The 13335-nt window shown below is 39.8% G+C and overlaps 1 protein-coding gene across 1 annotated transcript; it reads left to right on the top strand.

Annotated features, from left to right (window-relative positions):
- The first annotated feature begins 8961 nt into the window (after positions 1-8961).
- Positions 8962-11639, top strand: LOC128217464 (heat shock 70 kDa protein 12B-like). The gene is made up of 3 exons (XM_052924619.1): positions 8962-9102; positions 9321-9453; positions 10708-11639. Exons 1-3 carry the CDS (start codon positions 8962-8964, stop codon positions 11637-11639), a joined length of 1206 nt encoding a protein of 401 aa, XP_052780579.1.
- The last annotated feature ends 1696 nt before the right edge of the window (positions 11640-13335 follow it).

The raw sequence follows: 13335 nt of genomic DNA, 5'->3' as shown, positions 1-13335 counted from the left end.
TCTGTGCAAGCAATGGTTGTACAAGTACATGTACGAGTATCCTTCCGTGCAAGCAATGGTTGTACAAGTACATGTACGAGTATCCATCCGTGTAAGCAATGGTTGCACATGTACATGTACGAGTATCCATTCGTGTAAGCAATGGTTGTTATAGTACATGTACGAGTATCCATCCGTGCAAACAATGGGTGTAATAGTGCATGTACGAGTATCCATCCGTGCAAGCAATGGTTGTAATTGCACATGTACGAGTATCCATCCGTGCAAGCAATGGTTGTTATAGTGCATGTACGAGTATCCATCCGTGCAAGCAATGGTTGTAATTGCACATGTACGAGTATCCATCCGTGCAAGCAATGGTTGTTATAGTGCATGTACGAGTATCCATCCGTGTAAGAAATGGTTTTACAAGTACATGTACGAGTATACATCCGTGCAAGCAATGACTGTTCATGTACATGTACGAGTATTCATCCGTGCAAGCAATGGTTGTAATTGTATATGTACGAGTATCCATCCGTGCAATCAATGGTTGTACAAGTACATGTACGAGTATCCATCCGTGCAAGCAATGGTTGTACAAGTACATGTACGAGTATCCATCCGTGCAAGCAATGGTTGTAATTGTATATGTACGAGTATCCATCCGTGCAAGCAATGGTTGTACATGTACATGTACGAGTATCCATCCGTGCAAGCAATGGTTGTACAAGTACATGTACGAGTATCCATCCGTGCAAGCAATGGTTGTACAAGTTCATGTACGAGTATTCATCCGTGCAAGCAATGGTTGTACATGTACATGTACGAGTATTCATCCGTGCAAGCAATGGTTGTACAAGTACATGTACGAGTATCCATCCGTGCAAGCAATGGTTGTACAAGTACATGTACGTGTATCCATCCGTGCAAGCAATGGTTGTACATGTACATGTACGAGTATTCATCCGTGCAAGCAATGGTTGTACATGTACATGAACGAGTATCCTTCCGTGCAAGCAATGGTTGCACATGTACATGTACGAGTATCCATCCGTGCAAGCAATGGTTGCACATGTACATGTACGAGTATCCATCCGTGCAAGCAATGGTTGTACAAGTACATGTACGAGTATCCATCCGTGCAAGCAATGGTTGTACAAGTACATGTACGAGTATCCATCCGTGCAAGCAATGGTTGCACATGTACATGTACGAGTATCCATCCGTGTAAGCAATGGTTGTACAAGTACATGTACGAGTATCCATCCGTGCAAGAAATGGTTGCACATGTACATGTACGTGTATCCATCCGTGCAAGCAATGGTTGTACAAGTACATGTACGAGTATCCATCCGTGCAAGCAATGGTTGTACAAGTACATGTACGAGTATCCATCCGTGCAAGCAATGGTTGTACTTGTACATGTACGAGTATCCATCCGTGCAAGCAATGGTTGTACTTGTACATGTACGAGTATCCATCCGTGCAAGCAATGGTTGTACAAGTACATGTACGAGTATCCATCTGTGCAAGCAATGGTTGTACAAGTACATGTACGAGTATCCATCCGTGCAAGCAATGGTTGTACTTGTACATGTACGAGTATCCATCCGTGTAAGCAATGGTTGTACAAGTACATGTACGAGTATCCATCTGTGCAAGCAATGGTTGTACAAGTACATGTACGAGTATCCTTCCGTGTAAGCAATGGTTGTACTTGTACATGTACGAGTATCCATCCGTGTAAGCAATGGTTGTACAAGTACATGTACGAGTATCCATCTGTGTAAGCAATGGTTGTACAAGTACATGTACGAGTATCCATCTGTGCAAGCAATGGTTGTACAAGTACATGTACGAGTATCCTTCCGTGCAAGCAATGGTTGTACATGTACATGTACGAGTATCCATCCGTGCAAGCAATGGTTGTACAAGTACATGTACGAGTATCCATCCGTGCAAGCAATGGTTGTACAAGTACATGTACGAGTATCCATCTGTGCAAGCAATGGTTGTACAAGTACATGTACGAGTATCCATCCGTGTAAGCAATGGTTGCACATGTACATGTACGAGTATCCATTCGTGTAAGCAATGGTTGTTATAGTACATGTACGAGTATCCATCCGTGCAAACAATGGGTGTAATAGTGCATGTACGAGTATCCATCCGTGCAAGCAATGGTTGTAATTGCACATGTACGAGTATCCATCCGTGCAAGCAATGGTTGTTATAGTGCATGTACGAGTATCCATCCGTGCAAGCAATGGTTGTAATTGCACATGTACGAGTATCCATCCGTGCAAGCAATGGTTGTTATAGTGCATGTACGAGTATCCATCCGTGTAAGAAATGGTTTTACAAGTACATGTACGAGTATACATCCGTGCAAGCAATGACTGTTCATGTACATGTACGAGTATTCATCCGTGCAAGCAATGGTTGTAATTGTATATGTACGAGTATCCATCCGTGCAATCAATGGTTGTACAAGTACATGTACGAGTATCCATCCGTGCAAGCAATGGTTGTACTTGTACATGTACGAGTATCCATCCGTGCAAGCAATGGTTGTAATTGTATATGTACGAGTATCCATCCGTGCAAGCAATGGTTGTACATGTACATGTACGAGTATCCATCCGTGCAAGCAATGGTTGTACAAGTACATGTACGAGTATCCATCCGTGCAAGCAATGGTTGTACAAGTTCATGTACGAGTATTCATCCGTGCAAGCAATGGTTGTACATGTACATGTACGAGTATTCATCCGTGCAAGCAATGGTTGTACAAGTACATGTACGAGTATCCATCCGTGCAAGCAATGGTTGTACAAGTACATGTACGTGTATCCATCCGTGCAAGCAATGGTTGTACATGTACATGTACGAGTATTCATCCGTGCAAGCAATGGTTGTACATGTACATGAACGAGTATCCTTCCGTGCAAGCAATGGTTGCACATGTACATGTACGAGTATCCATCCGTGCAAGCAATGGTTGCACATGTACATGTACGAGTATCCATCCGTGCAAGCAATGGTTGTACAAGTACATGTACGAGTATCCATCCGTGCAAGCAATGGTTGTACAAGTACATGTACGAGTATCCATCCGTGCAAGCAATGGTTGCACATGTACATGTACGAGTATCCATCCGTGTAAGCAATGGTTGTACAAGTACATGTACGAGTATCCATCCGTGCAAGAAATGGTTGCACATGTACATGAACGTGTATCCATACGTGCAAGCAATGGTTGTACAAGTACATGTACGAGTATCCATCCGTGCAAGCAATGGTTGTACAAGTACATGTACGAGTATCCATCCGTGCAAGCAATGGTTGTACTTGTACATGTACGAGTATCCATCCGTGCAAGCAATGGTTGTACTTGTACATGTACGAGTATCCATCCGTGTAAGCAATGGTTGTACAAGTACATGTACGAGTATCCATCCGTGCAAGCAATGGTTGTACAAGTACATGTACGAGTATCCATCCGTGCAAGCAATGGTTGTACTTGTACATGTACGAGTATCCATCCGTGTAAGCAATGGTTGTACAAGTACATGTACGAGTATCCATCTGTGCAAGCAATGGTTGTACAAGTACATGTACGAGTATCCTTCCGTGTAAGCAATGGTTGTACTTGTACATGTACGAGTATCCATCCGTGTAAGCAATGGTTGTACAAGTACATGTACGAGTATCCATCTGTGTAAGCAATGGTTGTACAAGTACATGTACGAGTATCCATCTGTGCAAGCAATGGTTGTACAAGTACATGTACGAGTATCCTTCCGTGCAAGCAATGGTTGTACATGTACATGTACGAGTATCCATCCGTGCAAGCAATGGTTGTACAAGTACATGTACGAGTATCCATCCGTGCAAGCAATGGTTGTACAAGTACATGTACGAGTATCCATCTGTGCAAGCAATGGTTGTACAAGTACATGTACGAGTATCCTTCCGTGCAAGCAATGGTTGTACATGTACATGTACGAGTATCCATCCGTGCAAGCAATGGTTGTACAAGTACATGTACGAGTATCCTTCCGTGCAAGCAATGGTTGTACAAGTACATGTACGATTATCCATCCGTGCAAGCAATGGTTGTACAAGTACATGTACGAGTATCCATTCGTGCAAGCAATGGTTGTACTTGTACATGTACGAGTATCCATCCGTGTAAGCAATGGTTGTACAAGTACATGTACGAGTATCCTTCCGTGCAAGCAATGGTTGTACAAGTACATGTACGAGTATCCATCCGTGTAAGCAATGGTTGCACATGTACATGTACGAGTATCCATTCGTGTAAGCAATGGTTGTTATAGTACATGTACGAGTATCCATCCGTGCAAACAATGGGTGTAATAGTGCATGTACGAGTATCCATCCGTGCAAGCAATGGTTGTAATTGCACATGTACGAGTATCCATCCGTGCAAGCAATGGTTGTTATAGTGCATGTACGAGTATCCATCCGTGCAAGCAATGGTTGTAATTGCACATGTACGAGTATCCATCCGTGCCAGCAATGGTTGTTATAGTGCATGTACGAGTATCCATCCGTGTAAGAAATGGTTGTACAAGTACATGTACGAGTATACATCCGTGCAAGCAATGACTGTTCATGTACATGTACGAGTATTCATCCGTGCAAGCAATGGTTGTAATTGTATATGTACGAGTATCCATCCGTGCAAGCAATGGTTGTACATGTACATGTACGAGTATTCATCCGTGCAAGCAATGGTTGTACATGAACATGTACGAGTATTCATCCGTGCAAGCAATGGTTGTACAAGTACATGTACGAGTATCCATCCGTGCAAGCAATGGTTGTACAAGTACATGTACGTGTATCCATCCGTGCAAGCAATGGTTGTACATGTACATGTACGAGTATCCATCCGTGCAAGCAATGGTTGTACATGTACATGAACGAGTGTCCTTCCGTGCAAGCAATGGTTGCACATGTACATGTACGAGTATCCATCCGTGCAAGCAATGGTTGCACATGTACATGTACGAGTATCCATCCGTGCAAGCAATGGTTGCACAAGTACATGTACGAGTATCCTTCCGTGCAAGCAATGGTTGCACATGTACATGTACGAGTATCCTTCCGTGCAAGCAATGGTTGCAGATGTACATGTACGAGTATCCATCCGTGCAAGCAATGGTTGCACATGTACATGTACGAGTATCCATCCGTGCAAGCAATGGTTGTACATGTACATGTACGAGTATCCATCCGTGCAAGCAATGGTTGTACAAGTACATGTACGAGTATCCATCCGTGCAAGCAATGGTTGCACATGTACATGTACGAGTATCCATCCGTGTAAGCAATGGTTGTACAAGTACATGTACGAGTATCCTTCCGTGCAAGCAATGGTTGTACAAGTACATGTACGAGTATCCATCCGTGTAAGCAATGGTTGTACAAGTACATGTACGAGTATTCATCCGTGCAAGCAATGGTTGCACATGTACATGTACGAGTATCCATCCGTGCAAGCATTGGTTGTAATTGTATATGTTCGAGTATCCATCCGTGCAAGCAATGGTTGTACATGTACGTGTACGAGTATCCATCCGTGCAAGCAATGGTTGCACATGTACGTGTACGAGTATCCATCCGTGCAAGCAATGGTTGTACATGTACGTGTACGAGTATCCATCCGTGCAAGCAATGGTTGTACAAGTACATGTACGAGTATCCATCCGTGCAAGCAATGGTTGCACATGTACATGTACGAGTATCCATCCGTGTAAGCAATGGTTGTACAAGTACATGTACGAGTATCCTTCCGTGCAAGCAATGGTTGTACAAGTACATGTACGAGTATACATCCGTGTAAGCAATGGTTGTACAAGTACATGTACGAGTATTCATCCGTGCAAGCAATGGTTGCACATGTACATGTACGAGTATCCATCCGTGCAAGCATTGGTTGTAATTGTATATGTTCGAGTATCCATCCGTGCAAGCAATGGTTGTACATGTACGTGTACGAGTATCCATCCGTGCAAGCAATGGTTGCACATGTACGTGTACGAGTATCCATCCGTGCAAGCAATGGTTGCACATGTACATGTACGAGTATCCATCCGTGCAAGCAATGGTTGCACATGTACATGTACGAGTATCCATCCGTGCAAGCAATGGTTGCACATGTACATGTACGAGTATCCATCCGTGCAAGCAATGGTTGTACATGTACATGTACGAGTATCCATCCGTGCAAGCAATGGTTGCACATGTACATGTACGAGTATCCATCCGTGCAAGCAATGGTTGCACATGTACATGTACGAGTATCCATCCGTGCAAGCAATGGTTGCACATGTACATGTACGAGTATCCATCCGTGCAAGCAATGGTTGTACATGTACGTATACGAGTATCCATCCGTGCAAGCAATGGTTGTCCTTTTACAGGCACGACTATCCAGTAAATCTACGAATACCCATCCGTGCAAGCAATGGTTGCACATGTTCATGTACGTGTATCCATCCGTACAAGTAATTGTCATACTTGCACGTACGTGTATCCATCCGTACATTCACACTTACATGTAAGTTTCAAAACCACTCTAATACGCGGTATTTTTTATATCGTTGATTTATTGTTGGTTTGCAAACCAATGTACATTCGAACACTTCTAACGATACGACGGATTTCTTTTAAATAATTTGCAAACCGATGATTATTTCTACCTGACATTCGAAATGGAAATTGAAGTTCGTTTTGCACGAAATATAAACATTACTGTCGTTGCAACATTTTGCAATCGTACAGCTAGTCAAAGGCCTCTTCACTGAAGTGGAGCGCCTCGTATGAAACTAGACTTTGGTATGTACCCTGGAGAAGTGGTAACTTTAAAGTTTCTATTTGTGGTGAGCTGTCGTGATTTATTCATAGCTTGAGCCAGAAACCAATAAATCGATATAATGTATGAAGCAGATCTAAACAAATTAGAATTAACGCTGCAATTTTCCATATAGCATTAAAGCAAATTAATTGGTTTTTGTATGAGTAAAAATACAAAATATCAAATCTATTGAACCGTCACCGACATTATTGTACGTCTAAAGATCGTTTTGTTTTGTGTTCACGAAATGTAAAGCAATTACAAAATGAGAAGGTATCAACGGACGGATCTATAACGTATAAGTTTTAAAACAAGGAAAACGTTACAATTATATAAAACATATATGGTGGACAGTTTGTGTCATGTTGGCCCATTTTGAACAGTCCAATGTATGCCAGGTATCTCATGTTATGGGTTCCCTCCATCAGTTTTAACAGATAAAGATTTTTCCTTTTTAGACAAAAAAAATTATACCACGCTAAACTTAATTTTATTTTTGAAATTGAGTATAAAAATTAGAGTGCTTTATATGACAGCTCAAATTCAAATAACTTTAAGCTGCTGATGTCAAATTCACCCAGGAATATGTCTCGCGAAAATACGTATTGCGTTATCACTTGTATTAAAAATATAGGTCATTCAGAAACATTAACTGCCATGTAGAAGCGAAAACAAGCAGGCGGGGCATAATCGTGCAATAATTAATTAAGCAAGTGGTAAAACCAATACTTTTTGACGATGAAGGTTTAACAGAACAGTGACAAGCATATATTCATAGCGTTCGCTCAATTAGAAATAATTAACATTTCAGAAAAGAAATGCGTATTACAATGTGTCTTTTAAATAAAGCATAACACATACTCGTCCAGTTATTAATCTCTAGGGTATGATTGAACTTTAATTACTATGTAAACATTGTGTACAAAACACAGTGCACACGGCGAGTTGTGGGATATTGTCGTCCTTTTGACATAATCCTAGAGCCCGAAAATGGAAAACATCTTCCAGAAACGGTATATGTCATGCTCAATGATTTGAAAACGGACTGTGTAATTGAACTGAGGCGTTGAGCAGTTTGTGCCAACAAATCAGCGGCCTTTCGGATCGAATTGTATTTCTGTATTTATTTACGCTTAATGTGATAAGATGGACATTATGTGAGCTTGGCCGAGCCACGCATTTTTAGTAAATCTTTACTGCAGCAAAAAAACGTCGGGATATAAAACACAAATATATTACCAAAATTTGAAAAGAAAATAATGCCAAAGTATTTTGAGCGAAATGACTCTACAAGTACCACATTCTCGCTTTTGATTCTTGTTAACATCCGATTCGTTGAAGGTTTGGCTCTTACAGATCTTCAGGTGACATTGTTTTTTAAGTTCAAAAAAAATCACACCAGTTTAAATTGACCACGTACAGTTAAACTATTAGGTTTGGCAGGTACATTACATCTTACATTGTGTTATTATCAGTTCTGTGGTTCTAGTACCAAGAACCGCGCACAGACAAGGACGTTTGACGTTCCATGACCAAAGCGAATATTGTTACATAAAGAGCGAACAATTTTTTGGATTTGGTGACACTGATTTCAGTTAATTCCTCTCATTTAAGTAAGAAAAGATTGATTATTTAAGAAATATAACACACCACTGAGGGTCATATGACATTATAAGGACCGGCCAGTAGGGCCCCCAAACGTGTATATGGCGCGAGGCGTTAGCCGTAATGACAGCGAGAAAGTGCGCTATTCTCAACATGGTTCACATAGTTTTCACAAAAATATAGCTCTTATATTGATCAGTATTGCACGATTTTACTTGAAAGGTTTTATAATTATTGACGGTGTATCTGCTCAGAATGGTAGATGTTTAAAAATCATTGTCATCGTCTTTTGTTTCTCAGTACAGTAGTCACTAGATATTACAGTCGGACCCAGTTTTATTCATAAGTACATTTTTGCTTTCAAATGGTTACTTTTCCAGAATATATAAAGGATACCTTTTCCCGCTCGTTGAAACTTCAAAATTCTGCACCGTACTAATTGCGTGGCCTTAATTCTTTACAATTTGAACTTAGGACCTACATGCATGCTGATTCGTCCTGATGGGGAAACGTTGGATGCGTTTGGCTACGAAGCGGAGAACAACTATTCTGACCTGGCAATGGAGGAGAGTCACACGCAGTGGTTCTACTTTCGAAGATTTAAGATGAAGTTGTTCAGACAAGGGGTAAGAGTGCATCAGTTCTTTGATTATGAACGTGTGTATGTCTGCCCGTGACGTGTTCTTATAGGCTGAGCAAGAAAAAAACTGTAAACGGATTCGAGAGTGGTTCAAATAAGCTTTGTTTTCGTAACCGATCTAAAATGAATCAGTATATGTATACGCTAAACTATGTATAGATTCTGTGTATTCTCTTACTATCCAACTATTTTTATATGTTAAAGGGTGTTGGACGTACACTTATGCTCGAAGACGAAACCGGAAAGAAGGGTCTTTCAGCAAAAACTGTGTTTACGGGGGCAATTAAATATTTGAAGAACGATTTGCTAAAAGAATCCGAGAAAAGAATATCAGGAGGTGGACTCACCGATGCTGACATTACCTGAGTACTTACAGTTCCTGCAATCTGGAATGATGCAGCCAAACAGTTCATGCGAGAGGCAGCTGAAAAAGTATTTCTACTTTTATTTCTTTACTAACTGAGTTATAAGAGCGGTAAATTGTTGAAATTATAAGTATCTGGAATAAAAAGTTGCACGTTTGTAATTGTTCTTTTATCAAAGGCAGGAATTGCAGGCGACAAACTGACGATTGCACTTGAGCCTGAAGCAGCATCAGTGTTTTGTCGACATTTGCCTGTGGATATGACCGCTACCGCAGTCACATCTTTGGCCTCTTTCAAGGCTGGGACCAAGTATTAAGTGCTCGACGCGGGAGGTATATATACTATTTATATGTCATGCCTGATTTAAATGGGATGTCATGTTTAGTTCATGTTTTTCTCCTCGTAGTCGTAACAGTTTTACTGACTTTGATAAACATATCTAGTTTTTATATATATATAGTACGAATGCACTGTGCTGTTTGTGGAGTTTTGTGCTGTTCTTCCAATTCTTATTTGTGATTGTTTGTGTTCGTGTTCAATGTCTTTGGCGTTACCCCAGTGCCATTAAACCGGGTTTATGTTTAAACTTTTTGCTACTGAGCTTGTTTCTGTAGTTTTTCACATCAGTATTGACGCCGTAAAATACATTTCGGCGAAAGCTTTATTACTAGGCTCGTCCATGTAGTTTAACTTGTTATATTAATTATATTGTGCAAGGAACACACCTCCGTGCAGATATCGTGAGGTTGTGTCAGTCGCGAGAGCCCTTTCTTTGCACTGGTAAACATATACTTAAATTGCTCGGTGAAAGTGATGAGTTTAAAGAACTGTAGCCAGCGGAGGAGCATGGGGCGGAACAAAGGTGGACGATGCTTATGAAAAGTTCTTAGTTAAAATAACAGGTACTGTCAAGTTTGAATGTTAAGATATAATTCCATTTTACTACCTATGAGTCACGCTTAAGAACGGAGAAAATAATCTGATCTGACCTGTAGTTGCAATTGTTTTATTTGGTATTGTTATGTGTGGTTAATAACACCATACCCCAATTATAAAAAGGTCCGAAATAGTTCAACACAAATATGGTGTAATTTAAATAAATTCAGAAGATAAATGTCTAAACATTTCGAAATACTCTATGAATAATAATTATCTGGAATATTTTTAAGATAAATATGTAAGAAAACATTGGTGAGTTTGTTATTTGTGTGTGGTTTTTACTTTAGGACCTGGTGTAATTGCCGCATTCAAGGAAAATCACATGGAAGACTATATTGACCTGTTTCGCGACTTTGAACTCAATAAGAGAGACATCTCTACGAAGAAGAGTGGTGGAAAGATTAATCTTAGTATGCCGGTGGCATTGGTTGAAACCGTCATGGAGGTCACTGGCAAAACAATCAAGGAAACCATTTTGGGGTCAGCGTACAGGGAACGTATACAGCTTCATGGGAACAAAATCCGAGTTGACGTCGACATTGTCATTAAGCTGTTTTCCGAACCAGTTACCAGCATTCTAAACCACGTATCCACTCTTCTAGAAGAATCTGCTGTGCGTGGTTGCAACACGATTGTCATGGTTGGTGGATTTTCGGAATCGCCAATATTGCAGGAACGTGTCCAGAAACATTTTTCTGGAATGTCTGTCATCGTCCCAAACGAAGCAGGGCTTGCTGTGTTGAAAAGCGCGGTGATATTCGGACACAGTCCGACTAATATCGCTCAAAGGGTTTGTAAGTTTACGTATTGGTATGACACGACCCATATTTACTCTGACACATGTTCGCACTCAACAGGAAGACGTGAAACAAACGAGAATGGAGATATAAGATGCTATGATATATTCAAAATACAGGCAAAGGTAGGTGAAAAGGTAAAATTTTACGAAGAGGGTCCTGAGTCGATAGTAAGTCCTATTTCTGCTTCTCAAAACGCAATTGGATTTGAAATTTACGCCAGTTTAAATCCGAAGCCAAGTCATACGACTGAAAAGGGATGTTCAGAGATAGGCTATCTAGAAATACCAATCAATGACACTTCACTAGGAAAAGGTCGCAAATTTGGCGTTCGTTTTATTTTTGGTGGAACTGAGATTGAGGTGAAAGTGGAAGACAAAGCAGATAAGCAAGTATTTCGAAAAAGAGTGGACTTCCTTTGATAACAATGTAAATGGTTTGCATGCTCAAGCCCCAAAATGTGATAAGTTTTTATAGACGTCTTCAATAAATTCTACTGAACATATTGACATGCCAAACGCATGCATTAGGATTGGAATTGACTTAAATTATGTTAGATGAGCAATATGCAGAAAAACGGATTTCAAGACTTATACACATGTTTTTACTTGATTTTGTTGAAATATGTGATAGTTAATTATTCGTCTTTGTTGTCGCGATTTTTTTTTTACTTTTTAAATGTTTACAATATTGACCGGATTGCATCTCGTTGCCGTCGATAAATCAAAGCGAGAACAAAAATTTTATACGTTTGATGTATTGTCTGCCTCAGACCAAAGGAACTTTCTATTGAAATGCATTCATTAAACCATTTTGCACACGTAGAGTAGAAGTGGTATGCACATACTTTGTTATAATTTGTTGTATTCCAGTTAATAAATAAATATACCTTTTGAAATGTTTACATCTTTCACCGATATTCCCAAATAAACAATGTAGCTCTATCTAAATTGCCTTTAAAGGCAGGGATTTTTTATGTTGAAACAAAATATTTCCTTTCAACATGGATTTCATATAACAATAACTAAAATGGTTCATGGTTTAAAAATAATATATGTCTTTCTTTTCAAGAGTATATTTAGAAGTGTAATGGTATCACCATATGACAAAACAAGGAATCTAATTTCTAAATATAAGAGGTAAAATATCAGCACAATAACAATAAATAGTGTCACATTGTTAACAGATATGATTACATTTGGAGGACTGTAGTTTAAAACTATGTTAATTCCAATCACATTTTAACATGACGAATCACGGCATTCCTTTAATACGGAATGCCGTTAGGGCCATCGCATGTGAATGTGTTATTTGAAACGCGATTCTCGAAAGTACGATGTTGAAAACTCGAAAACACGAAACTACGATGGTGAAAACGTGACAGAGTGATGATGAAAACGCGACAGTACGATAACGAAAACGCGATAATACGACAGTACAATGATGATAATGCGATGAACTATCGTGTTTTCACCATCGTAGTTTCGTGATTTCGCGTTTTCAACATCGTAGTATCGTACTGTCGTGTTGTCCTCATCGTACTATCGCGTTTTCACCATCGTACTGTCGTGTTTTCATCATCGTACTATCGCCTGCCGGCGTAAATGTATGATCATAATAACGATCAACTTAATGACAATAACAAAGGCGTTTAAGAAACGTCTCGTCAACTCTCCAATCGTGTAGAAAAGAACTAACGATAGCGCAGCGTTCAAGCGAATGACACATCCTGAAGTAAAACGTCATACGTATTACAATTAGTTTAAATCAATTTAGAAAGGTATGATGTTTATGATTTTAAGTCAGTGTGTTTTGCGATACTGTTTCTAAACAAACTATAAGGAAACTCTGTTAAACATGTCGTTGATGTTGTTGTTGTTGTTATTGTTGTTTTCAAAAAGTACGAATAAATAAAATCAAACAGCATATAAAACAAAACTTACAGTAAATTAACTGACAGTGTTTTTCCCAGCAAGCCATGAATAAATCACGACAGCTCACCATTAATAGGAACTTTATAATTACCACTTCTCCCGGGTACAAACCAAATTCTCGTTTTATAAAATGGCTCTCCACTTCAGTGAAAGAGGCCTTTGACTGGCTGTACGATTGCAAAAT

This window comes from Mya arenaria, chromosome 14, assembly GCF_026914265.1.
Source record: "Mya arenaria isolate MELC-2E11 chromosome 14, ASM2691426v1".
Lineage (NCBI taxonomy): Eukaryota > Metazoa > Mollusca > Bivalvia > Myida > Myidae > Mya > Mya arenaria.
The sequence above is the reverse complement of the archived record's forward strand: the minus strand, read 5'-3'. Positions and strand labels throughout refer to the sequence as shown.